This window comes from Enhydra lutris, unplaced genomic scaffold, assembly GCF_002288905.1.
Source record: "Enhydra lutris kenyoni isolate GAN:26980312 unplaced genomic scaffold, ASM228890v2 scaffoldscaffold24, whole genome shotgun sequence".
Lineage (NCBI taxonomy): Eukaryota > Metazoa > Chordata > Mammalia > Carnivora > Mustelidae > Enhydra > Enhydra lutris.
In genome coordinates this window covers 9,324,289-9,350,525 of record NW_019154108.1, presented here as the reverse complement: position 1 = coordinate 9,350,525, position 26,237 = coordinate 9,324,289, and the positions used below count along the sequence as shown (strand labels likewise).

Here is a 26,237-nt window from a genome sequence, read left to right as displayed (position 1 = left end):
TATCATGTAATTTTAATACAGTGTTCACCTTTTTCTAGGCTTCTAATAACCCATTTATAGGTAATCATGACAAGTCTGTTAAACGAAAATGTGTTTACTTGATTCACCTATTAATCTGATAGCATAATTAACTAGAAAGGAAATCCAAAACCAGTATCCTTAACGTTTTATATACTTCTTGGATATTCCCCAGGGACCAACTAGCACACAGTGCTGGGCCCACAGTGATCTAGGGCATAACTGATTATCTAAAAAACCAGATGGTTTCAGAAGTAAATGAAATCACATAGTTAAAATACACTTAGATATCAGCCAGATGTCAAAGGGGGAATCAATTTGAATGGTTTCCAACATGATTACATGACAAATTAATTTCTTTTTTTTTTTAAATGTAGCAAATGAACAAGTGATTCCTTCACTTCTCTTAACAAACGCAGCGATTTATGGACTTAATATTCTGTTCTAGTTTTGCAAGGAGTGTTTGAAGAAGTTATTTCCTCCAAATCACATGTCAAAATATTGTTCTTGTAAGTACATCGGGCTAAGTTTAGGGTAGTGCTCCCCATTTTAAATTAGATGCTAGCCAATGAAACTAAATTCTCTCAACATCTTCAGAAAGTTTTGAGGTCCTACGACCAGTTACTGTAGGAGCTGAGAACACAAGATCCACCCTCCCCAGCCCCTGCCCCCACCTCCAGCCCTTTTTAAAAATAAGTTTGTTAACCGCTGCAGAAATAATTTCATAGAGCTCAAATGTACATTCCCCTTTGACGCGAAACGATGCTTGGTTAAAAGCAAGTGTGAGTGCATGTGATAGAAATCTTCCTTCGACGACCACAAAAAGAAACAAACAAAAAAAGGAAACGCAGGGATTCTAAAGAGTAAATTATTGATTGTGCTCTATGCTTAAAATTAAAAAAAAAAATTTTTTTTGGATTCCCATCCATAGCCACCCAGGGGGTTATGAGTGTTTTCAAGCTCTGGACCTTACATCCCACTTCCTCTATAGAATTTAAGAATATTCACGTTACTCTAGGCCAGTGTAAAGGAAATGTATCGTATTTGACTGTAGTAATGTAAAACTGTCGTCCTGTGTATCTTTCAAAGCCTCAGAAGCTATGGGCAAATACGGGGACCCGAGGATTCACACTCTCGTATCTGTGCCAGCCCTGCATGCTGTCCTGTCCAGTGCGTCTGTGTGTGCTTCTTGTGAATTCCTGCCATCCACCAGCAGTGTTTTCTCACCCTGACACGCCCAGCAAGACAAGCGCAAAGTCGGGACGATGGCAAAAATTGGGGTTCAGAGTTCTTCGAAACCTTGAGAATTAAAAAGTTGGGAACTTCTGAGCTCTCCCAGCAACAAAAAGGATGTGTATAGACCATCTTGAACAATCGCATGCCTGCTAATTTGATTGCCTAGAATTCCAGTCATTAGCCCAAGCAATCTTCCAGATTAAGACATCCGGTCTCCTTCAATCTTCCACTTACACCAGAACGCAGAAGAATAGATCTGACCCATCAACTTGGGATAAAATTACCCATGAAAAAGGCCTGGGGTGTAGGAATAAGCAGCTAGCCGTGCAGCGTCACTAGGAAAAACCCATGCTGCCACGCGAAGTTCTGTAGATTCACGGATTGCTAGGGAATTACCTTAACATTCTTGACCTAGGTTGTAGAAAATGGGTCACGTTTTAAAAATGTGCATCAGCATCTTAAAGGACCGAAAGCCCAAATGTTTGCACATTTCCAGTTGAGTGAGTTGAGGCATCCTGATCATCCCACAAGCTCTGGACAGAACTGATATTAAAAATAAAGATGCGACGTACAACACATATTTAGGGTCTACGTAGGACATAATCACGATTACAATGACGCACGCAAGGTTCTCAGTTCATATAATTTATTGCAGTTAGCACACAGTTTAAAAATTCACCAACACACCAATAGTACAAAACTAAACAGCATTATAAGTTATTCCCCCCTCAGGAAAATAAAACATACTATGATTGTCAAAGCTAGATGTCAGTCTAAGTTTTAGAACAAAGGAAGAATGTGAAACTAATAAAAGGAAAAAGCAATCACTCACAATGACCACAAAAAGAAAATCCAAAAGAAAGTCCGTTTTTCTCAGACATTGATTGTCTCCTCTAAATTAATAAAAATTATTTTAACATAAACTGTATTTAAAAAAACTAGAAACTCTTCAAGTAACTAAAGATAATGCTCCAAGGCCATTTTCACAGCTTTTTTTTTGTTTGTTTGTTTGCTTTAAATGCCATTACAGCCAAATTAACACACATTTGACCAAATATTTCCAAAACAGTCCAGCAACACACAATGGAGTTTTCCATTCAGTATCTTAAGCACAAAAATAGGCTATGTTTACAGTAGTTAAGGCGATCAAATTTTAAACAAAAGCAATTAAAAAAAAAAAGGGAAAAACAGCAAACGTTTTCCATGCTACTCCCATAGACCTTATTTGTAAGTGCAAGACAGGAAAACAAACACTGTGCAAAATGCTTTTGCCCTGCGTGCTGGTCATTAAAACCACACGTTGGGCTGCAGCCTCTGCTGCCCCGATACACATAGTCTACTAACCCCCTTCCCCACCTTCCCCACGTCAATCAAGGCAGTCCAGTCCTTTCAGCCCGGGGCTTTTTCAGTCCATAGAATCTTTTCATGAGTTGGGGGTGGGAGGGGATGGGGAGGATGAAGGCAGGGAGGAAGGGAGGAAGGGAGGAAGGGAGGGAGGGAGGGAGGGAGGGAGGGGAGTGTAAGGGAGAAGGGAAGAAAAAGAGAAGGGGAGCCACCCCCCCAAAAAAAGAAGAAGAAAAAGAAGAAGAGAGAGAATGACCTATTGTCGATTTGTGCAGTAGTTACTCTAAAAACGCTCAGCTGGGTAAATGTGTACACCTAAACTTTTGAGCCGGCATGGGTTTTGTGCAATTAGAAGTTTGTTATAAATGCACACTGCACATGCAAATCTTTAAGCCGTTTGTAAACATTTATATTTTCCTTGTTATGTAGCAAAGTTATCAATTTGCAGCTTAAGTTTTTATTCAGCTTAACAGTTTCAACTTAAAGACAGTGGGAAAGTCAATTTAAATTATATAAAATAAAAATAAAAACAGTGCATTTACGTTCTTCATAACACCAGTTTTTTTTCCCCAAACGGTGCTATTTTTTTTTCTAAGGAAATTAAATAATTTTAAACTCACTCGTTAAAGTTATACAATGCAAACAAAGACAAAAAATATATTGAAACTCATGCATTTCTGTAGCGTTAATATTTACTTTTCAAGACTCAACTAAGAGCATCAACACAACCTGTCAAGTTCTGACACCCCCCCCAGCCCGTGTAATCAGTTACAGTATACAAGAACAGTAATTCACATTTTTCAACACACAGTTCAACACTGCTGAAGCTGCGATATCCTTTTTCATCCCAAGCAAACCTTCACAAAGACAGCATCCCAGTGATCCCAGTGTACTTTCAGAATTTCTCTCATTGGGAACCGTCAGAAAACCAGAAGTTGCCACAGAAAGTTTTAAGTCAACTGCTTGTTTAAAAATAGATAATCCAGCATTTCAGAAATTTTCCATTTGGGTCTAAAAGCATTCAGGTTTCCAACAGCCAGAAAAGATTCATGCAATTTTGTGACCTATAAAGAGGCTAATCAAACTGGAGGGAATTTCTACTCTGAAAAAGGAAAGGGAACGACGACGACGACGACGACGACGACAACGACAACAACAACAACAACAAAAAAAAAGAAAACAAAACAGAACGGAACAAAAAAAACAAAACAAAACAGAAACACAAAACCAAAACAAAGTGGAAAGAGAGAGAGAGAGAGAGAGAGCGCGCTCAGAAGACAATGCAGTGGCGACAGAATCAAGCCCTGTGAGAGCATCCTGTGACAGGACGAGTTGTTCCAAAGGTCCTTGTCGGCTTCCTTCCCCGACCCCCTCGGAGGAGAAGCCCTCGCTAGTCTCCGACTTGCTCCAAAGTCTCTTTTACCAGAACGCTAAATTAGTGAGAGTCTCATGCTACTCTAAAGTGCAAAACCGAGTTAACGCCCCGACGTTTTAGTTCCAGGAAACAAGGCTGCTTTTAGACCGTACCACAACTAGATAGAGATCTATGTATAGATACGTGTGTGTGTGTGTGTGTATATATATATATATATATGTATATATATATATTATTTATATATATATAGATATAGAAAATTATTTCCAGAGTTCTTGCGAGCTATCTTCTAAGGTCCAGTCTCTGACAGTGGGCAAGCTCAGGGCTTCGCTTTTGACCGACAACGAGTTCACCAACTCACAGTGGAACTTGCGGATGTGTCTGTACAGGTCCCCCGACTGCGTGAACCTGCGCTCGCACCACTTGCAGGCGTGCGGCTTCTCGCGCGTGTGCACCACGGCGTGGCGGCTCAGGTTGTGCGAGTACTGGAAGCTCTTGCCGCACTGCGTGCACGTGTAGGGCTTCTCGCCCGAGTGGGTCCGCTCGTGGCGCTTGAGCGTGTACATGCACGAGAAGGTCTTGCCGCACAGCGAGCAGGTGGGCACGTTGACGTCGGCGGCCGGCTTGCTGCGCAGCCCGTCCTGCTCGCGGAAGTGCGTGCTCAGGTGGATCTGCAGGATGTGCGGGCTGGGGAAGACCTTGTTGCACAGCGGGCACATGAAGATCTGGCCGGCCGGGCTCAGGATGTTGGACACGTAGGGCAGCAGGCTGCTCTCCATGCCGCCCTCCACCGGGCCGCGCTCGGCGTCCGGGGTCATCATCTCGTCGTCGCTGCCTTTGTCCTCGCGCTCGAGCTCCCGCAGCACCGAGTCCTCCCTCAGCGGCGCCAGGTGCGCCGGCTCATACTGTACCCTGGCGTTAGTGCTCCCGCCCTCTTTCACAGCGCTATGTTCCATGTCATAGTCACTAGCGCCAACCTCGCTCTCCTCACAGGAAGCCTCTTTCTCCACCTTCACCTGCACCAGGTTGCTTCTCAGCACGTCCTGTGAAGAGAAATAAGAGCTGTTCAGATTTTCAACTCCTGACAGGCTGGACTTGACAGACAGGTCCAGCACACAGTCAACATCTGCCGAATCCCTCACGGAGGTGACAGACCTCTGGGACAAAGACTCGCTGGAGCTGCAAGGACTGGCCACTGTTTTTCCGGCGGCGGCGGCGGCGGCGGCGGCGGCGGCGCCGTGGGGCTCGGGCTCCCCGCCCGCCGGGGGGAGGCCCGCCGAGTCCGAGGGCAGGCGCATCCACATGGTCCCCGGCTCGGCCGCCAAGTCCCTCTTGCCTGGCAGGAGGTTCAGTTTGTCGTCTTCGCCCTCGTCCTCGTCGCTGGGCAGGTCGCCGGCCATGTGGCTGCTGCCGTCCGAGAGGCTCTCGACTTTGTCCGAGCAACTGGAGGCGTCCTCCTCCTTCTTGGTGCTGTCCGCCTCCGTGGTGGCTTTCTCTTTCAGCTTCTTTTTGCAGACTTTGACGATGTCATACATGTGCAGATAACTGGCAGCTGCGAGCACGTCTTCAATGGGCAAGTCTTTGAACTGGAGTTTCCCTTCATACATGAATTCCAGCAGGAGAGCGAAAGCTGGGGCTGTAACAATGTCGCTGTTCAGATGAACAATGTCCCTTTTGTCCAGCTGGTCCTTGTAAAAGAGGTGGAAATACATGCTGCACGAAGCCAGCACAGCTCGGTGCGCGCGGAACTGGGCATCTCCCACCAGAACGGTGCAGTCACACAGGAAGCCCTGGTGCCGCTGCTCGCTCAGACACTGCAGCAGATGTCTACTGTGGTCTGGGAACTCCATGCTGTCTTCATAACCTGCGGACAGACAGACTTCTCGTGAGAGCCCGCTCAGGAGCAACCTTCCAGCGCTCGGGGCCGCCGGTCCCCGCGCGCACACACGCGCGCGCACACACACGCGCACACGCACACACACACACACACACACAAGGATAGTGACAGTGATTCGGCTGGGGCCGCCGAGGTACACGTCCCTGCATTCTAATCAGGCTTCTGACCCCGGGACTACCAGATCATTCGCACAAAACCCAATCCGCGCGAGGAGCAGAAAAAGTGCACTTTCCAAACTTCCTCGCCCCAGCCCAACGGTCCCTGATGTATCTCCACCTTCCTGGAACTTTCAGTTAAGTTTCAAAAGCCTTCATTTCAGTGCAGTCTCTTACTGAGAAGAGGAATTCAGCTCTCTTTCAGAAGAAGTGAAGCTACTCATCAAATTATGTCCCACAAAACCTACAAAACAGCTTTAATTTCAAAGGGAACAGCTCATGGAACGAACAAAGAGAAGTCCCAAACACGTTCTGAAAGATTCAGAACACTTGTTCAACTGTCCTTTTTATTTTATTACTTTTGATACATGACTGCACTTAGCTCAATTTTAACGCACACACTGGCTGAATCGAGGGGGAAAAAATGAAATCGCATAATTAGCCCAGAAATTAGCAAACAACTCACTTTTAAAGTCAGAGTGTTACAACAACAAAAGCCCTGTGTATAAAAACAGATGTTAATGCCTTAGGATTTGCAGGTATGGCACACATGTACGAGATCAGAGAGAACTACACCAACAGATGGAAAAGATCATCTTTACTATGAACGAATCCAAATATTTTTTAAATGAATTGAGAAAAAAAACAGTAATATTTCTTTGTAAAATCTGTACATCCAGAATATCAGGAACCAGAAGGGCTTCACTGAACTCTGAAAATTCTCATCTAAACTTTGATCTGTTGCAAAGCAAATGAATTCCATACTAAAATCAATTCAAACTTTCAAATGAAGGCGTATCGCATTCAAAAGCTTTACAGGTTCAACATCCACCCCCCACCCCAAAAGCCTTGCTAGGAAAAGAGAAACTATTTTTTTTCCCTGACTCTGCCTTACCTCATGCCACAGAAAATACTTTGTTTCATTAAAACTTGATATATTTTTGCTTTCCCACTAGCTTCTATTCTTTCAAATATGCCCGGCTGCCCTTCTTTTCTGGTGAAGGAGGGTGAGATGGAGGGAGAGGAAAGGCGAAGATGTACAAAGGGTCAAAATTCAACTGCAAAATTCAACTCCTTAAAAAATTCGACAAAACCCGACTTCCCCTTTCCTGTGACCAGAAGCAAGGTTCCACACCGAGCAGCTCAGAGTGCATGTGGGCAACGGACACACAGCAATTTAATATTCCAGAAATTACCTCCCTGCTTTTTCTCCACTTTGCCCAAGATGGACCAAAACTTTCATCCTAGCCCCCAAATACCTTGGCCACGATGCCAGCGCTTAGAATAAACCAAGATTTACAATACAATCACTTTAAGTGCCCCACAGCTAACATCAATCCTAATCCTTGAGAGGGCTAAAAATAAAGATTGGAGGGCAGCTCACAAGGTAGCCGTGATCAAATTAGGAGGCTGAGAGGACAGAGAGGGACGAAGAAGGAAGCTTATAAACATCTGATCCAGCTGACTGTGGCCATATGGCAGCTGCTGCCCAGATAAAGAGATTAAGAACAGAGGAGTGCGATTACAGCTGTCTGGCCAATTCAGGCGGCTCAAATCTACAAGTTCTAAATTAGTCGCTAACACAAAAACTCCTGCAAATAATTATTGTTATGCTGAAATAAAAGCTCTCTTAAATATATATTTGAAAGAGAAATGAGGAAACCAGTCACACTATTCTCCTGGGGACAAAAGTTTTTTTTTTTCCCCCTTTGAAAAAAACCTTCGGTTTCAAAAGCACTACAGCTGTATGTTTCAGTAGTGCTGCTGAATGTTTTGAAGAATAAAGTTTCACAGTGGAATTAATTACACAACAATCTAGCTTCTTAACTAGAATAATCTTCTCATATAAGTTTGAATGCTGGATTCCAGACAGTTTACTATTTCTCTCCCCCCTCCGCCCCACAAGCAAAAGGAATCTAAATAGCAGTGAACAACCACACGAAGCATTTTAATCCAAAGTGATCTCGAAAAGCAACATTTCAAAGCCTTCCTTCACATTTCAAAACTTGAAATATTTCTGTGTATTAAAGTTATTTACTTGCTTGAGCAAAAGGGATAAAAATTAAAACTAAACAAGCCCAAGACTCCCAACTCCAGTAAGATGTTCATTTAAGACTCAGTTTCATATATTATTCCTAAACTGGGTTAGAAAAGTAATGTGATTTTTTTTTAATTAAATAAACAACACACCAAAACAGAAATATGCTCCATCTAATCTCTTGCTACTCCTACCTTTAGGACACATAAACCTGATTAAGTCCTTTCCTCTGAGTCTCGCTGGCTCCAGGTCTGTTACATCGGTGGAAAAAAAGCAGACTAAGAGAGACAGATGCAAAGTGGAGATGATGTTAGAGAGGAATAAGATACCTTCTCCACCACAGATCCGCACACACTAACTCCCTGTCTGTGTGTTAGAATAAAAGGCTGAGGGATGGCAGGCTGTCAGCTGCTCTGACATCATGTTCAGATGGAAATGCTACCTCCAGCTGTGCTCCTTTTAATGCCATATGCTACTCCTCTACACTCCTGCCACCAGCTTTTTCTTAGGAGAACTTTTCTCTTCTGTTAGTATAAACAAAATACTTCAAAGTCTCCCTTTTTTTCCAAACTTTCTAACAGAAAGAAATGGAAAAACTCAGCATATGGAGTTCTACTGTATTTATGGAATAGCAACACTTCTGTCTTAAGTTGGTGGACTGGCTTGCACACTGACAGGCACACTCAAGCCACGGTGCTATGCAGGAAATCCAGATTCACTTTTATTCAACTCCAACGTTTAGTTTCAAAGGCAGCTTAGGGGATATTTTTAAACCAACCCAATTGACATCTCCAGTCCCATTTCGACATTATTACGGTACTTTCATTTTTTTTTTTTCTTTTCTGCCGAGATAATGGCATACGTGTCTCGGAATGCTGGAAGATGAGACAGAACTATTACTCCGGCCCGGTTCACCTTACAATTTCACTCTCATTTTAACTGTTTTGTCTCCTACTACCTTCTCCATAAAATTTCTCACACTACCACTTCATGCAAATTTCAGCTCTCGGTATCAACAAGGTGAAACTGCACTTTCTGAAATCCTGGAAAGAACTTCAGTTCCATGAGACAAATTAATAAACTGATACAACCTGCTACGGCCACTTAAAATGAGCGCTGCACCTGCCTATCTGATCTGACCCTCCGCTCAGAAAAAAGCAGAACTTTGTCTTCCCCTTGATCTGTGTCCCATAACAATCTTTTTTTGGGTCGCTCTGTAATGTTTCACAATCTCAGGAAAACCTTTCAGCTTTCAGTAAGAAGTGGGGGCAGGTCTCCTAAGTTTGGGAACTTTTAGCTCCACTTTGTGGGTCTTTTCTAATGGCTGATGAAATCCTCACGTAACCCCAGGCTGGGCTGACCAGCGCCCTGCAAGGTGCTGCGACATCTGTGAATGTCAGATACATCTCCACAGGGTCTGGGGACGGTGAGGCGCAGAAAAGGCCCGAGGCGCGAGTGTTGCAGCCCTGGTGATCAGCCCTCCGTCCTCATCAGGAAACCGCGGCAGAGTTAAAGAGTAACAAAAACCAACGTCTCTGTCCAGTCCTCGTTTTGCCAAAGTCACAAACCTAACTTTCTATAACTTCGCGGTGAGTGACATAATGACGAAACCTGTTCGAGGCGGCACTCTTCGGAGCTGCATTCCTCCTCAGCCACACAACCTATCCTCCGCAAATGCCCTCGCCCCATTCCAATATATCAGACATTAATCACCCCATTTACCCAGTGGGATGGGGGGTGAGTGACAGTTTAATGAGTCCCAAGCACCGCAATGGGCCAGCGACTCCCACCCCACAAATCAACCCCTTCACAGTCTTGCTACCGCGGGGGCCAGAGAGGGTTTGCAAGGTTGGGTTTTTTGTTTTTGTTTTTTGTTTTTTTTTCCTAAGGAGTAGGGGGCGAGGGTTCGGAGTGGAGAAGAGCAGAGGAGGGGGGAGAAATGCAAATCTCCATGTAGTTCACGGTGCAGAAAACACACGGGGAAAGAGGAAGGTTAAACCACAGGGAAGGAGGTGGAGGGCGGAGAGCCGGTGCAGCAGGAAAACACCTTAAACAGCAGACGAGAAAACAGACCCGGGTCACGGCAACAACAAAAGAAAAGTCGTAAGAAGAAGCCCGCGGGAGGAGGGTGGCTGCTACCGCTTCCCCGACGCCGCGGCGCGCGAGCCCCCGGGGCCTCCCGGCAACTGCACCAGCCCGGGAGGGGCCCCCCCCCCCCCCGCCCCCCCCCCCCCCCCCCCCGGGCGCCACTGCAGCTGCACCGGTCCCCGGAGCCGCGGCCGTCCCGGGCGCCGCTGCAGCTGCGGCGGCTCCCAAGCCCCCTCCCCCAGCCCGCCGCCCTCCGCACCCGGGAGGCGCCGCCGCAGCTGCACCGGCCGGGAGCCCGCCCCGCGCCGCAGCTGCACCGGCCGCGGGGCGGGCAGGCGGGGGGCGGGTTGGGGGGGCGCGGCGCGGAGCCGGCGAGCCCGCACCCCGCCCGACCCCGCAGCTGCGGCGGCCCCGTCCCCGCGCCCGGCCTCCCGCAGCTGCGCCGCCCCCCGCCGCCCCAACCGCTCCAAGCACACAAACTAACTCCACTCGCGGGGGCGCCCCCGGCCCGGCCCGCCCTCCGCCCGCTCTGGCCCGCCGGCCGGGGCCGCACAGCTGGCGCCCCCCGCCCGCCAGGGGGGCCGGGCGCGGAGGGGACGCCGGGTCAGGGGCCGGGGCCGGCGCCGGGACTCACACGGAGCGGCCCTAAGTCACCGCGTCCCCGCCGCCGCCGCCGCCGCCGCGTCCTCCGCCTCCTCCTCCTCCTCCTCCTCCCGGCCGCCGCCGCCGCCGCCGCCGCCGGACTTGGTGGGCTTCCTCCTCCTCTTGCCCCCCTCCCTCCCGGCCCCCCCGCCCCCCAATCCCGGCTCCGTCGCCCGCTCCCCCCTGCCCCCTCCCTCCCTCCCACCCACCCCCGCTGGCAGCCGGAGGAGCGCGGCGGAGCGAAGAGGGCCCCACTCTCAACGGCTCCCCATGGCAGCAGCCCAGCGGCGGCCGCAGCCTGCCAGACACAGCGAGGGAGCGAGCGAGGGAGCGAGCGCGGAGCCGCCGGCCGGGGAAGGGGGGGGGGGCGGGGGACGGGCGGGGGGGCGGCTGGGGGAGGGGGAGGGGAGGGGGCGGGAGGACGCACCACGCACGCACGCGGCGGCGCCGGCCAGATGTTCCCCCCCCCCCCCCCCCGCCCCGGTCCGCCCCCCCCCCCCCCCCCCCTCCCCCCCTCCCGGCGTTGGGCCTCTGCGATTGACCGTAAGCGGCTGGACCGGCGCTCTCCGCCCGCCCCCAGCGCCCAGTCTCCTCCAATGGGAGGGCGGCTTTGCAGGAGGGCGGAGGGAGTGGCGGGCAATCGTCGGACTGACAGGAGAGAGCAGCCAATGGGGGAGACGAGCCGGAGCTGCCGCTCGCGCGCGCCAATCGCGGACAGAAACTACCGGCGTAGGCGGGGCCCGGACGGGCGGGGGCCGGTAGCGAAGCGGCGCGGGGCGGAGTTCTCGGGCGCAGCGGCGGTGGCGGCAGCGGCGCCCCTCTGGGTGACTTGGCCGTGAGAAAGTGAAAGGAGCCCGCAGGCGGCGGCGACAGCTGCGCTGGGAGGGGCCTGTCTCCGGGCTCCGAGGCCTCGCGCGCCCTGGGGGTGCGGAGCGAGCCTTTCGGTGTGCACCGTGACCCCCAGAAATACACTTTTAAACGTAGTGGGGCTGGGGTGCGCCGAGTTCGCAGGTATCCTCGGGAGGCGGGGCGCGCAGGGACACGGAGGACCGGAGCCGGCCCGAGGCCGCCCCATCCACTCCCCGGGGCCGCGGGCGAGGCCGCGTAGTCGTCGCCCGCCCGAGCGCAGGGAGCAGGACCGAGCAGCGCTCGGGCTCGGTCCTGCCGCGCCCCGTCCCCAGGTGCACGTCGGGGCGCCACGGCCGCGACCGGCTCGGAGAGGCCGGCTCTGGCCGTCGCTCTCCCGACGTCGTCTGGTTTCGGGCGTTGCGCCTGCGTTGCTCGCAGCCCCCTCGCGTGCCCCCCGGACTCGCCCTATTCCGAGTACACCCTCCCGAGTGACCACATGTTAGAGAGCTGCGGCAAAACTGGTAGTTGTGGAAGCCGTAGCCGGAGGCTTTAATTGGTACGTATCAAGCCACAACGTCCAGCTACCGAGGGGGCAAGATGTTAAGACTGCAGCGTCGCTGTTGCCTCCCTCCGAGTGGACATTCTCTCCGAGCCCTCCTCCGGGCGGTTAAACTGGGTTCCTCACGGCCACGAAGAAATGTAGAAACTAATGTTCTCAAGAAATTGGAACTCTTGTTGAGGAAGGCAGGCATTCCTGGTATAAAGTTGAATAGCAAGTTTAAAAAAAAAAAAAGATTCAAGAATGTGAAATCGAAAATTGCACAGGGAGGAAGTTAGTACACTAGTAATTGTCGAGTGAAATGTGTTTATTCTTTGCTAACTGAAGCGGGACTGACAAGCCTGTTGCTAACCAACTTGCCAGGAGACCTTTCAGCTGGGCAAAATGTGCTTTCACTTTGTTCCAGGTCAAATGGGTAAACTAAGTTGAAAGTATTGTGTGAGCAAATCAGGCATGTTGAATTACTAATGAAGTAAAAACAGGAGCACATAACATTCTTGGAACTGAAGTACAGTTGTGTCGTCCTGTGAGAAACAGGAGTGACGTTCTCTGCTCTTTCCTCCACTTTTTCATATGCCCTCAGGTTTGATCCCTCAGGTCAAGGCCATCCTGTGATAACTAGTTTTTTAGCCCATGAAACGTACTGTTGTATGTATAAGGTTTTGGTGAATTCTAGATCTTTTAGTCTATGGGTAGAAGGCCCAATTTCAGTTTGACCTGTTTCCAGTTAGGGAAATTTGTAAATGTTCTCGATGGATGCAGCATACTATTAAAAAGCAAAGAAAAAGACGTGAGAAGGAGCACATGCTTTGCCAACCAGTTCAGGAAGAAAAAAGGAAAAAGAAATGTTTGCATTCTCAAGGCTGTTCCTCATCTATGAAAAATTAAAAATAAGGAAAGTAGCATCTCTGGATGAAGAGACATAATGTAATTGATAGTGTCAGGATATTTAATAATAAATTCATGAGAAAATGAGAACAGATTCTCCACGAAACGCTTGGAAACTCTGTTCTGTGGCATACAGAGTAAAATCACAGCTGTAACAAAAGGTTTTACAGAATGTACCTACAGGGAGAACAACAGCCCCAGAGATGAGCCAGGGGTTGGACATGTTGATGCCTCAGAAGTTGTGAGCATTGTTTCCTAGATCTAGCAGTCTGCTAGAATTCATATTGAAAGCTGAGTAGCATAGCCAGAAAATATAGATTGAATGGATATTTAAGGAAGCAAGTATGCCGTCCCTCAATTATGTAAAAGATCTTATGAATTTATGAAAATGCTTGGAATATTCATACGTTGTCAGAATCAATAAAAACATTTCTGGAGTATTTATTGTGTTCAAGAGAGGCACTCTGATGGGATATGGAAGACAACAAAAAAGCAACAGACAGGTTCTCTCCTTCCTGGGGTTTAAATTTGCTGGGAAAGAAATGGTGCGAATATATAAAAAATCTAAAATAGAGACTAAATAACAATATAATAGGATATGAGTATCAGAACTAAACATAATATTCCATTGTTAAAACCATATTATCCCTGGTCTCTGATGAGGTGGCATTTTCTCTGCCCCTTTTTTTCACATTAAAATTTTTTTTTTACTCCCTGACTTTATTTAAAAAGGTCCTAAACTTACGATAAAAAATGATACTTTTAATCATCTTTTGGAAAATCATCAGCATACAAATTGTAAATAAAACAAAACTGATGTCAGAGGCGTCATGACACAGAATAATTACTATTTTTACTGAGTGCCCATTGCAACCATGGAAAGCAGTAAGTCAGACCCAGAAAGCTTCCTCAGGTAAGCTCCTCAAAGCAAGATCTGTTTACCTGTACCCATCAGACTCAGCAAATCACCAAGAAAAAAAGCTACTTGACAGTTTGAAAGCCAATAATTTTTTTCACTCTCCCACAGTGAGGGGGGAAAAAAAGTGCATAAAGTACAGTCTCTAAACTATTAGAACAATGTACCATTGCTTTCCTCCAAAAAAAAATCCCAATCCTGTATAGTTAACAATCCATACTTTTCTGGGAGTTCTGAAATTAAAACCGACACAAGTCAATCTAACTGGTCATGGTTAGATTTCTTGCCAAAGAACAAGTTTTATGTTTTAATGACACATGGATTTCAAGCAGTAACAATTTAACACTATAAAATGTTGACGGACCAAATAAAATTTAATTTGATGGGCAAGTCCATAAAATGAATGGTGACTTTTAAATGTGAGCCACAGGTCAAATCTCTGAAAAAAAAAATCAGTAACTTGTTATACTTAGTGCAATAGGTCATGTTGAAAAAGTTACCTATGCAATTAATTTTTCAATATTGACTTTCTATGAACTTCATGTATAACTGGGATCTTTTTAGAAAAAAAAAAAGGGAGGCAAGCATTAATAATAAAAGACCAGATATTCCAAAATGCCATATTTCACCTATAATAACTATAAAATGTACAAAATGTGGGTAGAGGTTAACCTGATTTTGAATCTAGAGAGAAAAAAATATACTAAAATGAAACATGTGTTAAAGCTTCTATTAAGCCCAGACAATGTCATAGCACACATGAAATTCTCTTTACTTTGTAGATTCTCTCTCTCTCTCTCTCATTCACTCTGGCTTTTAGAAATGAACAGGTTGCAATGGCCTAAAGGTAGAAGGAGACACAGAAACACAGCTGAGACGATAGTAAAAAAAAAAAAAAAAAAAGTAGATAAACAAACTAGAACACACAGTACAATAATGACATGAACAGGGAGCATATTCCCCAAAAGCTCAGCTTTTAAAAATATATATGTTCATAAATCTGCAAAACATGTTCTATACCAAATCATTCCCCGGGTTATAAATCCTGTAATGCTTGAATCTGTTTATTAAACCCCTCAACTATGATAAGCCATAAATAAGAGGTAATTCATCATGATTCTCAGCCCTGAAGACAGAAGTCACGTTATCATACACTCTTGAGGAAGGAGCCTTAGCAGATTAATACAAGGCACTGGGGATACACTACACCCCCTATGCTAAAAGTGAAAAGAGGCTCCACGAGTAATTCAAACCTGTTTGAGGGTTAAGGGGAGAAGAGGAGCACAAGAGATAGTCTCCCAGAACTGTTTTTCCTGTGGAGCTACTTTTCAGTTGCTTGCTATAAATCAGTGCGTTGACGTGGCCATCACAAATCCAGAGACAGCTTAATGGGTGAAGGAGGCTGATAGTTTAGACTTGGTTAGCATCCAGGCTGGCCACCCACACCTCTATTCTCTCGGTCTCTCTCTCCCCCCCACCCCCGCCCTGACTCTTTTCCTAAACAAAATAAATTGGTATAGACAAGTCTACTACCCTTGAAAAATCACACAGAAACTCCCAACATCCAGATGTTGGAATTGTCCTGTTACTGTGGAGGCTGCATTAATTTGGATAAGGGAAAGATGTGTTCATTTCATTTGTGGAGGCTTTTAGACTTCATTTTTAAGAATTAATCTGATGAAGGCTCTAACTTTTCCAGACGAATAGACTCTGTAACAGAAAGATTTGATAGGAACCTATGATATTTATGCCCCATTTTTTAATAGTGTAAATCTTTGAGTTTTGTTTGTTCTAAAATTCGCTAAAAGATATAGTCAATGTGGGTAGTTTGTTTTGTTCAGCATGAAAGAATAAAAGTTCCAAATCTGTAAATGATAATATTTTAAATTATATCCAGTTGCTTAAACAGGGGCTTGTAGAAATTCAGTGCAAAATGGACTCAGCTAGAAAAACTGAAGGGAACTAGAGAGATTTCCAGTAGGTTCCGATGCTGTACACCTACTATGTGTCAAGTGTTGTGCTTCTGACTAAAAGAAACCTCTGCCTGTCCACATCCCAATGCAGGGAGAAGTTTTTCCTTCCTTTTATGTTCATTCCAGCCTCCAATGCAGTACTTTCTTGGACTTTAAATGGCCAGAAAGGAAAATGACAAATCCCCAAATTATTAACTGAGAACTTACAATGCATTATAGAAATATGGAACTATGTTTCATGGTTCTTGTAAAATTTCCACCCTGTGCTGGGTGCCCGCGATACCTAAGATCATTCCTCCCTTCAGATCATCATTATGTATAAATGTCATTGTGAACACACTGGACAAAGACAACATTGCACTTTTCATTCAGTGGCTAATAAATGCATACCAATCCTAACTATTGTAATAATATAAAATCGTTTTAATCAAAAGCTTTTCTTATACAGAAATTCTATACATTTAATGCAAAAGTCTTGATACATACCAAATTCAAACTATTCCTGGTAATAAGAGCAGACAGAAGGTAAAATCTCACTCCAGAAATTTACTTCGCCCTTAGCGCTAACATGCAACTCAGGAAGTTACTTGCCTCACAAAGAACTAGCATTTATGCTTAAGACTAAAATGATTATTTTTAAAGTACTCATTTTACAATGCAAATGTGTATCTAAATTAAACTCAGCAAAAATAAGCATTTTAAATTGAAGCTGCAGTAATGACTTTATGGGAGACAATAGGAAAAGTGGCTCTTGAACGTGAACTCAGAGAAAACAGATTTCAAATTTCTTCTATGTGTTTTGAAGCTTTCTTTGCTCCCTGGCTCTGTACCTTAACATATTGGCACGTGTTTAATTGAGAACCCGTTGCCCTGAAGTTATTTTACAAAATTGAGACTACAACAAGGTCATAGCAAAAAAACATCTAAGCAAAAAACCCCAAAAGACAAGAAACTGACAACCGGTCCACATTGCCAAGCCATGCCTTAGCACTTGGAATACGGGACAGGTGCAGGAGCACAGGTTTACTAAGAGCAGAAGCAAGAGTCTTGGTAACAAAGACATGTACACAGTAGAGCATTTGAGGCAGAAACACGTGACAGAGAAGAGCAACATAGGGGAGAAGAGCTTCATAGGGGAGATGGGTTGGGCTGGAAAGAACAGTGAGAAACAAGATGGTGACAGTCTGGAAAGGTAGCCGAAGAGAGGGGGAGGGGAAGGGAGCTGAAAGATCCCGGAGGGCAGTGGTCTGTGGTTAGAGGCCTTGGTTTGAGGAGGTATTGTCAGTGGAGGTGGTGCCGGCAGCCCAAGATAAATACACAGAGAGGTCGATATCCCTTCCTGGCTCTGCTGATCCTATGCCACTATTTTTTGTCAACTTGCTCTTTGTCCTTAAAAATGCTTTAAGAAATAACTAGCCGCAGGGCGCCTGGGTGGCTCAGTGGGTTAAGCCTCTGCCCTCTGCTCCAGTCATGAGATCGAGCCCCACATAGGGCTCTCTGCTCCCCGGAGAGCCTGCTACCCGCCTCCTCCCCCACCCCCAACGCCTACTTGTGATCTGTCAAGTAAATAAAATTAAAAAAAAAAAAAAGAAAGAAAAGAAATAGCTAGCCCCGAGATAAAGAGAATTAGAATATACTTGGTATATTCTACTATGTTGTCTCCATCAGGCGACTGCCTGCGCGCACACGCGTGCGTGTGTGCATGCATGTGTACGTGTGCGTGCGTGCGTGAGCGTGCGTTTGCGCATGTGCACATGCCCAGGTCATTAGTTCGCTTGGTCTTCTGATAAGACCTGCTTGATAGGATCCTTCTTAACATAAAGTCAGAGCTTATAGCACTAACATGGATTTAGGCTGACCTTATGAAGAAATTGTGGGGCTGTATTCATATTTCCTTGAGGAATTTGAACTGTTTATCAACTTAACTAATTACATTTTAGAAATCCATTCATTCAACCGTCACCAAACAGCTAGTATGCACGAGGCCTGGCACTGGGCACATCAGCCTTCATGTAAAACATCTGGCTGGGATCCTGATGCGTGAATCAGCGTCATAAGGAGATAGAAGACTGAGCTGCTGGAACCAAGTGAGCCTGGAAAATTCCCGTGATCCAAGAGAGTGACTCTATGTTTTGTTGACGATCTTCCTGGATAGGATATAAGCTTCCTCATTTGGGAAACTTCTTTATGAACTTAACTGTACCCTTAGCACCTAGAACAGTGCTAGACACAGAATACGCATGCAAGAAAGATCTATAAGCCGGGAGGGAGGGAGGGAGGGAGGAAGGGAGGAAAGGCAGGGAAGAAGGGAAAGATGGAGAAAAGTGACTTAAAATTTTATATTTTTCTGGCTGGAGGGAATAGCAGTGCTTTACATGTGCAATTGCTCCCTTCAAACTCAGGAAAAAGTGAGAATTACAGCTGATTCTATGGACTACCAGAAGGCTGTCCATTCACTTTCTCGGAAGTACTCTGACCCAGTGGAGAAATAAACCCAGATGAATGTGGTAGAGACTTGACTTCTGGTGGAACCATCACAATCCCCTAGCATGTATAAAGAGTATTTCATCTTTGAGGCATTTTAGAAATGAGTTATTGCACAAACCTCTTCTAGGCAGAAGATTTATTGTTATTTTTGTGACTGGGAGAAGAATGTTTATATGGAATGGCTAAGTGGCTTGTTCAAGGCCCAAGATTGAGATCGGTGAGTTGCAGAACTAGTCATTGATTCATTAAGACATTGTTCTTCAGATATTTAAGCCATTCTGAAACTATAAGCAAAACCTCCACTGTTTTTTAACAAATTAAAATCTGCCATGCCTTGAAAAAAATAGGACTTATCAGATCTTAATTCTTTTTAAAAAATTTTTTATTAACGTATAATGTATTATTAGCCCCAGGGGTACAGGTCTGTGAATCGCCAGGTTTACACACTTCACAGCATTCACCATAGCACATACCCTCCCCAATGTCCATGTCAGATCTTTATTCTTAAGGTCAAAGCCCATGATCTCAACTGAACTACACAGACAAGCTAGATAGAATGAAAGGAATCATCCCTGACTTTTCAAATGTAGCTTCCACTGAAGACATATGCCCTTGGTGGATATAAATGAATATAAATGAAGGAGCCTCCCAGCAAGAGATGTTTTCCCCTCCTGGAGATCCTACTAAGACAGTGGGGTCCTTACGAGCAGTAAATCTGATGCAGAGGAATCTATGAAACTGTATATATGGGTGCATCCTGTCACTATGAAATATGAAAGATTAGATTTTCATTTGCATGGTTTGCTGGGTTTTATTTGGCACATACAATAACACAGGCTACGCAGAGCCCATAAAACAAAGTGAGAACAGCAGCTCATTTGGTGGCAAAATGTAATGGTTATGGCTAAAGGGCTTCCATAATTTATCTCAAACCCTTATGCCTACATTTATTGTTGTTTAAATGAAAATCAAACTCTCATGGCCATAAGGAGGGATCTGGTCTGAAATTTGATTGAGATCCTTTCTTCTCACACAGCTTCTGAGATTAGCAATCCGTAACACTTAAAACAGCTACAGAAATATCCCAGAAGAAGCAACCTTACCTAAGCACACTCGTGCTTCATCTCTCCAATCCTGCTTCTCGAAACAACCCTGTAACTCCTGCAGTGTGAGCGGGAGTGAGCACTCCCGGCCCAGTTCCTTGTTCTGACTCGGGATTCCTCCTTAGAACACACCTCGGCCCTGGTTAAGAGCTAATGTTCAGCATTCAGATGATGTTCCAAACGAGTAAAACTTGGTGGGGGGGAATGCTGGGAGGGAGCAATATGAAAGCAGAGCCAAAGCATGGGATAGTGGGCAAACTATTTAAGTATGGTGTCTTTTAATATTATTAAAAGTATTTATTTTGTAGCATATATCTAAAAGTCAATATTTAAATTCATGATTTTTAATCACTTTATTCTCGTTATGTTGCAAAAGTAAAAACGTTGACTCTCAAATGGGAATTCTCAAGGCTGTGTGTTCTGCAGTGTTAGGGGTAGGTTTCTTTTCTTTTCTTTTCTTTGAGATTCAGACTTATAGTTTGTTACAGAGAAGTCTGTACCATTTTATCAAATGTACATCTGGATAGGGTTTAAAAATATCAGTGATTATCACACCAATTTAGTGGGAATGGAACCATATGACAGGTGTATAAAACAACATTATAGTTTTATTTTCTGCAGATAATATACAATGTATATAATATTGATGTGTAAACATCTATTTTTATAATCTTGATGAAAATGCCATACCATTCAATGAGATAGAAGTGTTTTGTATGGCTGGGCTATTGTAACATTTGTAATTAAAGTAGTCTTAAAAATGAAAGAATAAATTAACTCAATCATTTTTGAAATGACCAACAGACCGTCAACATGCAAGTTAAATGGATATGAAAATAAACGGAAAACATATGGCCTAAATTTTACCAACCATGAGCAAGTAGTTAATTTTGAAACTGGGTTATCCCTTTTGGTCTTAGAAACTCTTCATTATTTTTAGGTAAATCAATATGCATATTAAAGTGATTAGCTCTAACTTTCCAAATTCAAAAAAGTTTCATGCCATGGAGGTTATTACTATAAAAATACATGAACCAATTTGGAGAGGGAAGACGATTTTTTAAGTTATTTTAAGCAACTTGTAAATGCAAGTAAATAATTCATTTCCAAATCCGGAGATAACTGACAGACTTCTCTTGCTTTGGTAGTAAACCCACTGCATGTGCAAGCGTGCGTGTGTGTATGTGCGTGTGTGCATGTGTGTGCACGTGTGTGTGTGTGCATGTGTGGGGGTGTGTGCAATCACTTTCATTGCAGAGTTCTCGAGTTTAATAGGAAACAATTACTGAGGGGGAAAAACCAAGGAACATTAAAAAGCAAATAAAATATTATATTTTCATTTCCAACAAAAATGTTACTGTCATGAATCATTCCGGCCTTGTGTGTTTGTTCTCCTCAGGAAGATGTTTCCAGACTAGGCCAACATACATCTTTGAGTCAGCTGATTCTGATGGCCTTCTGGTGGCTACAGGGAAAATTTGGCAAGTGGAAAGGAAAAAAAAATGGCAAACTAATACTGATTAAGAGACTTTCAGAAAGAAAGGGGAGAAAAGATCCAAAGAGCGGGGGGTAGGGGTGGGGGGGGAAATATGAATGCATGAAAACCAAATAAAATTAGGCAAAGTTTTAGGAATAAAACTATACAAGTTTTCCATCAATTTATTTTTCCCAGTATAGAATTTTTGTAATTGGCAATAGTACGTGCTCATATTTTAATTTAAATCTCCCTTCGCTAGACTAAAAACAAGGCACCTAATGCCTTGTAAACATGAATATTCAGATTTTAGAATCTTAATAGCTTTGGGGGCCACGCTACCATTTGGGGCTGCCACTCCACTAACAGATGTGTGGACTTCTGAAACCAGAGAGAAGCAAGTAAGGAAACAAACAAATAAAAAAATTTTTTTTCCTTTCAAAGACATTCTACCACAAAGGAGTATCACTTTCTGAACTGCCTGTTACCCAGGCAAGTAAGTAGTTGCTAGTTTGGCCAGAGTGAATATCCAGCTCCTATAATACGATCCTAAATGAGCGAATGGAGCGATTTCTGTGTTTCCCCCACCTCCTCACTATGTGCCTTCAAACCTCACCTCCATCACCAATAATTTTTAGGTCGGTTTTTTGTTGTTGTTGTTGTTGTTGTTGTTGTTTTGTTTTTTGTTTTTTGTTTTTTTTTTTTTACTTTTGGGTTCTTGAAGCATATTATTAGCGGTAGTGGTATTAGTATTGCGATCTCCTATAGTCCCTTTCACTCAAAATTACAATACAGGGGACTATGGCCAATGCTATGCAGATGGCCAAGTAGATAATAAAGGCTCAGTTCATGAATAATATCCACTCCGAAAGAGGACAAAAGCAACAGGAAAAAAGAGCCCAAATTGGACAAAATGTGCATGCTATATTTAAAAAAAAACACACACGCGATCATTGTCAGAGATCATTAAGGGTGCCCTGTAGTTTTAATGATACGCCAGTGGCACCAATTTGATGTGACTGTTTGCTCTTATAGTCAATAAAAAAAGTCATAACTGCCATCAAATTTAAATTTAATTTATTTTCTACACAGCCCTTTCTGTTTTCCTTGTTTTTTTTTCTTTTATAACATTAACACTTTTTTTGTTAAAAAATGTGTGAAAGATTAATTTGTAGAATGAGGGGGTTGTGGGTGCACAGCGCAGGACAGATGGCGTGGGTGGGACATGGCAGTTTTCGTCTGAGGCATCATTTTGTTGTTACTGTTGCAAATGAGCAAAATAAAGCTATGCGAGCCTGATCATCTCTTTGGGGGCCCCTCAGATAAGGTGTGTGGCTTTCCTTTATGTTGGCCCCTGCTGCCCAGGGACGCAGGCGCCCCCTGCCCCCCATGACCAGCCCCCTTGAGAGCGTTGTTAGTCCGAGAGCACTTGAATTTTAAAATTGCATTTATATAGAACTCCACCCAACTTTTGTATACAACAGCATGAAATATACTCTTTCTTGGTAAGCTGACGATTTTGAAATGAATTTATGATCTGTCCTCTCTGAGATCCTGTCTTGTAAACCTCAAGGCATGAAACTGTAGATGCAAAACAGATTGATTTTTTTTTTCAAGGAGGGGATTTTGGGGGGAGGAGGTCTGTACACCAGGCAGAAATTCTACTCACATTCAAGGGGAGGGAGATATGGTACAGGTTTATATTCAAAGGTTCAATTTTTGCCTCGGAACAGCCCTCCTTTACGCATAAGTACTGTAGGAGTTCACCATTGTAAAGGTTCTTAGCGAAGAATAAAGCAATTACCAGAGAAAATCACTGTCATATGGCACACACAGACATTTGAGAAAAAGTAAAACTTTGAGAAGGAGGAAAAGGGGAATTCAGGACAGCATGTGGGAGGGAAGATTCAAGTTCTTTTTATGCACAAAGAGATCCATTAACAATATCTTTATCAGTTCCCTTCTTCCTTGTTAACTGAACTGACTCGCAGTGCCCAGAATATGTGAACGTGATTGCAAACAAATGCTTTGGGAGGAGGAGAGGGGAGTAAATAAGGGAGCATACGAAAATGGTTGGTGGTTGATTCACGGCAAGACGGAGCTGCCTGACAAAAAATCTCCACCAAACCTTTGCCTCCAATGAGTGCTTCTCGTCACGGGAAGGCAAGACGGCCCACAAAAGGATGTGAGCGGCCACGGAGTGACACACGGAGTCAGAGCAGTCCGTCCTAAGGCCGCCACAGCCTTGAGCCCGAGGTCTTCGGATATTTGGTATTCAAGTCATTTCAGATTACCGTGCTATTTCCCAATTAGACTGTAGGCTTTCCCGGAGAGGGGTCGCTCCATACAAGGCCGGGCTCTGCAAGCACACCTCGCTGGTGCACCAGCACTAGGGGCCACGGATCTAGGGATGGCCCATCGTAGAGGCAGTGGCACCCAGTGGTGGTAGGCATGGGTCTTGGTGGCAGGAAGTTTGCAGGGGGCCCCAGGCTGCCACTAACTATTAACTGGACCCAAGTTACTGTCCCGAGTCGGGACCTTAGTCACCACCTCTGCGAAGACAGGGACAAGGGGAGTGTGGACTTCATTACAGAACTGGTAGGGAATTGAAGAGTCGCCCTTGGGAGAGCACAGTCCTCTGGAAAGTGGTCCCTGGCAGGTGGTTGATTCAGCCCTCGTTTCTTGGACTTTGCAAGTACGTGATGCCCAAGGGCACGCAAAACCCGAAATCTTTGGTATGAAACGTGTCAACTGTTTCATTGGGGGTCACATGGGCAAATACAGTGTTAGAATGTACAAGAGTGGATAAAGAATGAGGGAGAAGGGTATATACAATTTTAAAACCCAGTAGACTGTATTACATGGGAGGAGGGCATTACTGATGCCACGGGAAGTAGAGGGGAATCCTATATATGAGTTATGCGTCTGGAAAATACAGCACGCCGACAGGAAATGGGATGAGAAAGGTGTCTGCCACATGTCTCATCGAAAGAGTGTTCTCTATTTGGTATTTATTTGTTCTACCAGTTTCTCCGTGGTTCCACGTGGTAGAATGCCTTATAGAAATTGAGTACAGCGAGTTCTTGCCATTCACTCAAACACGCCGGCACACAAGCAGACTCAGAATAGAGACGGGCTGTCCATAAACCAATACCACAGTCGCGATGCTAGCCCTACATACACTGAAACCATTGTAGGGCCTGTTGTTTATACTCAGATGTGCCTGTAACTACTTATTTCTGTGTATCCTGATACACAACTTGGAAAGTATCCTTATTTTCCCCTTGCTGTCTGAGATAGTTCTATTGATACCCCAAACACTGGAGAAGAGTTAATTCACTGACTCTGAAGGAATTTGAATGGACTGAGACTAGAGCGGAAATGGGAAGGTATATGCATTTCATGCTTCTAATATAAACAAAAATTTATATGTATGAACACAGATGTGTGTCCAAAATCGCATTTTGTACAAGTCAGTGTTTCCCTCACAATAAGAAGTTAGCTCTTAGCAAAGGTAGGAGAGGCTCCTGGAAGTCTACTCCTTTCTCCGTCAGTAATAAAACTCTCCATTTTTGCTGGGTACATCGCTGCTCAAAATAAATCTGCATTTCCCGGCTTCCTTTGCAGCTAGGTATACCTAGATGATAAGTTTTGGACAATGAACTATAAGTGGAAGTGTTCTGTGGCAGTTTATAGGAAGCCCTCCTTAAAGAAATTGTTAAAATACCCTATGATTCCTTTCTTCTTTGTCCTTTTCTGCTATCTGGGATATGGATGTGATGGCCGGAGCTTGGGCTGATATCATGGACCATGAGTATGAGAGCCACGCAGTAGAGGTTGGAGAGGTGACTTAAAAGAAGCTTCTGAGTTTAATGATTTCCTAAAGTAACCATCCCAGCCCAGCCTGCTTCTCAGCTTTGTTTCTATAGGAGAGAATCCTGTCTATCTTGTTTAACGCCTGGTCACTTAGACTTTCTTCACATACAGCTGAACCAAATCCCAACTCCTGCTTTCTTTACGCCTTTCCCTAAAACATAGTGGACAGTGGGGGTTTATGTTGCCATCAAAGTTTGTACCTTTAAATGAAGTACAATATCATGTACATATGCCAACATGGCAAAAGCTAGATTTAATTATTAGATTCTAATATACTTACATATCTACTATATGTAAAAAATATTAGGTTGGGGAAGTAATTAATGCTAGCTGTTAGAACAACCACCCCCGCCCCCAGTGGCTTAATGAGCGGTGCATTTCTGACATAAGAGTCTGATGTGGACGGCTTGAGATAGAGGAAGAAGGCGGGAGCCTCTGTTCCACGCAGCTCTTCAGAGACAAAGTCAATCTCAGCCCTCAGAGGCTTGGGCCATTTTCCATCTATGACCACCCACACACCTCAACAGAATAGAGAGTGTGTAGGATCATCCGTGGGAGATTTTTCATGGTCTAGGCCTCCAGTGGCCTTTGACACTTCCGTCCACCTTCTGTCAGACAGAACTCAGCCACATAGCCCCAAAACAATTGCGAGAGAGCCTGAGAAGTGTAGTTGCACCGTGTTCCAGGAAGAAGGGAAGGAATACGAACACTAGTTCTCCCTTCCCTAAGAAATAAACAGAATTGCATCCCCGTTTCTACCTCCTGTTCCAAAGGCCAAATTAAACAAGGACCACATGCTCAAGGAGACAGCTCACTGCGTGGCAAAATATTCTTTCTAAGTCATTTTCTAGGGAAACATCTAAGACCCTGAATGTTTCTGGTCATGGAGGATGAGTTCTTTAAACAGGGTGATTTTAGTCACAGGCGCTGGCGAACTCCCTTTCTTCTTTTCCGTAATGTATTGTGTGTATATATTGAGATACTGAATGCCCTTAAATTATTTTATATAGTGTTTGTAGCAAAACGTTATAGACTGGTTACCATTTAAAAGGACCAAATCCAACTGTTTTATTTTTACTTTACTTTTATAATCGCTATCCACAAACTTTTCCTGCAATTGTCTTAGTTCAATATGCTTTACATTTTTTATCCAATGAAACTCCAAAGTAATTTTATAGCTAGACTTTTTTGATAGGTAAGACAGAACATTCCTCTAACATGAAGACTGTATTTTTTTTAAGTTTCTTTTTTCCAGTTTATTGAGGTTTACTCACCAGATAAAAATTGTATATATTTAAGGTATACAACATGATGTTTTC

General features: G+C 44.6%; 1 protein-coding gene across 2 annotated transcripts; it reads right to left on the bottom strand.

The window, feature by feature from the left end:
• Positions 1 to 4,223: 4,223 nt before the first annotated feature.
• LOC111150903 (zinc finger and BTB domain containing 18) lies at positions 4,224 to 10,908 on the bottom strand. 2 transcript variants are annotated; one of them, XM_022508591.1, is made up of 2 exons: positions 10,786 to 10,908; positions 4,224 to 5,837 (listed from the first exon to the last, which is right to left on the bottom strand). In XM_022508591.1, exon 2 carries the CDS (start codon positions 5,821 to 5,823, stop codon positions 4,234 to 4,236), a length of 1,590 nt encoding a protein of 529 aa, XP_022364299.1. In that variant the 5' UTR covers positions 5,824 to 5,837; positions 10,786 to 10,908; the 3' UTR covers positions 4,224 to 4,233. The 2 variants fall into 2 exon arrangements, with proteins under 2 accessions (XP_022364299.1, XP_022364298.1); XM_022508590.1 differs by lacking the exon at positions 10,786 to 10,908 and adding an exon at positions 8,258 to 10,238.
• Between the last annotated feature and the right edge of the window lie 15,329 nt (positions 10,909 to 26,237).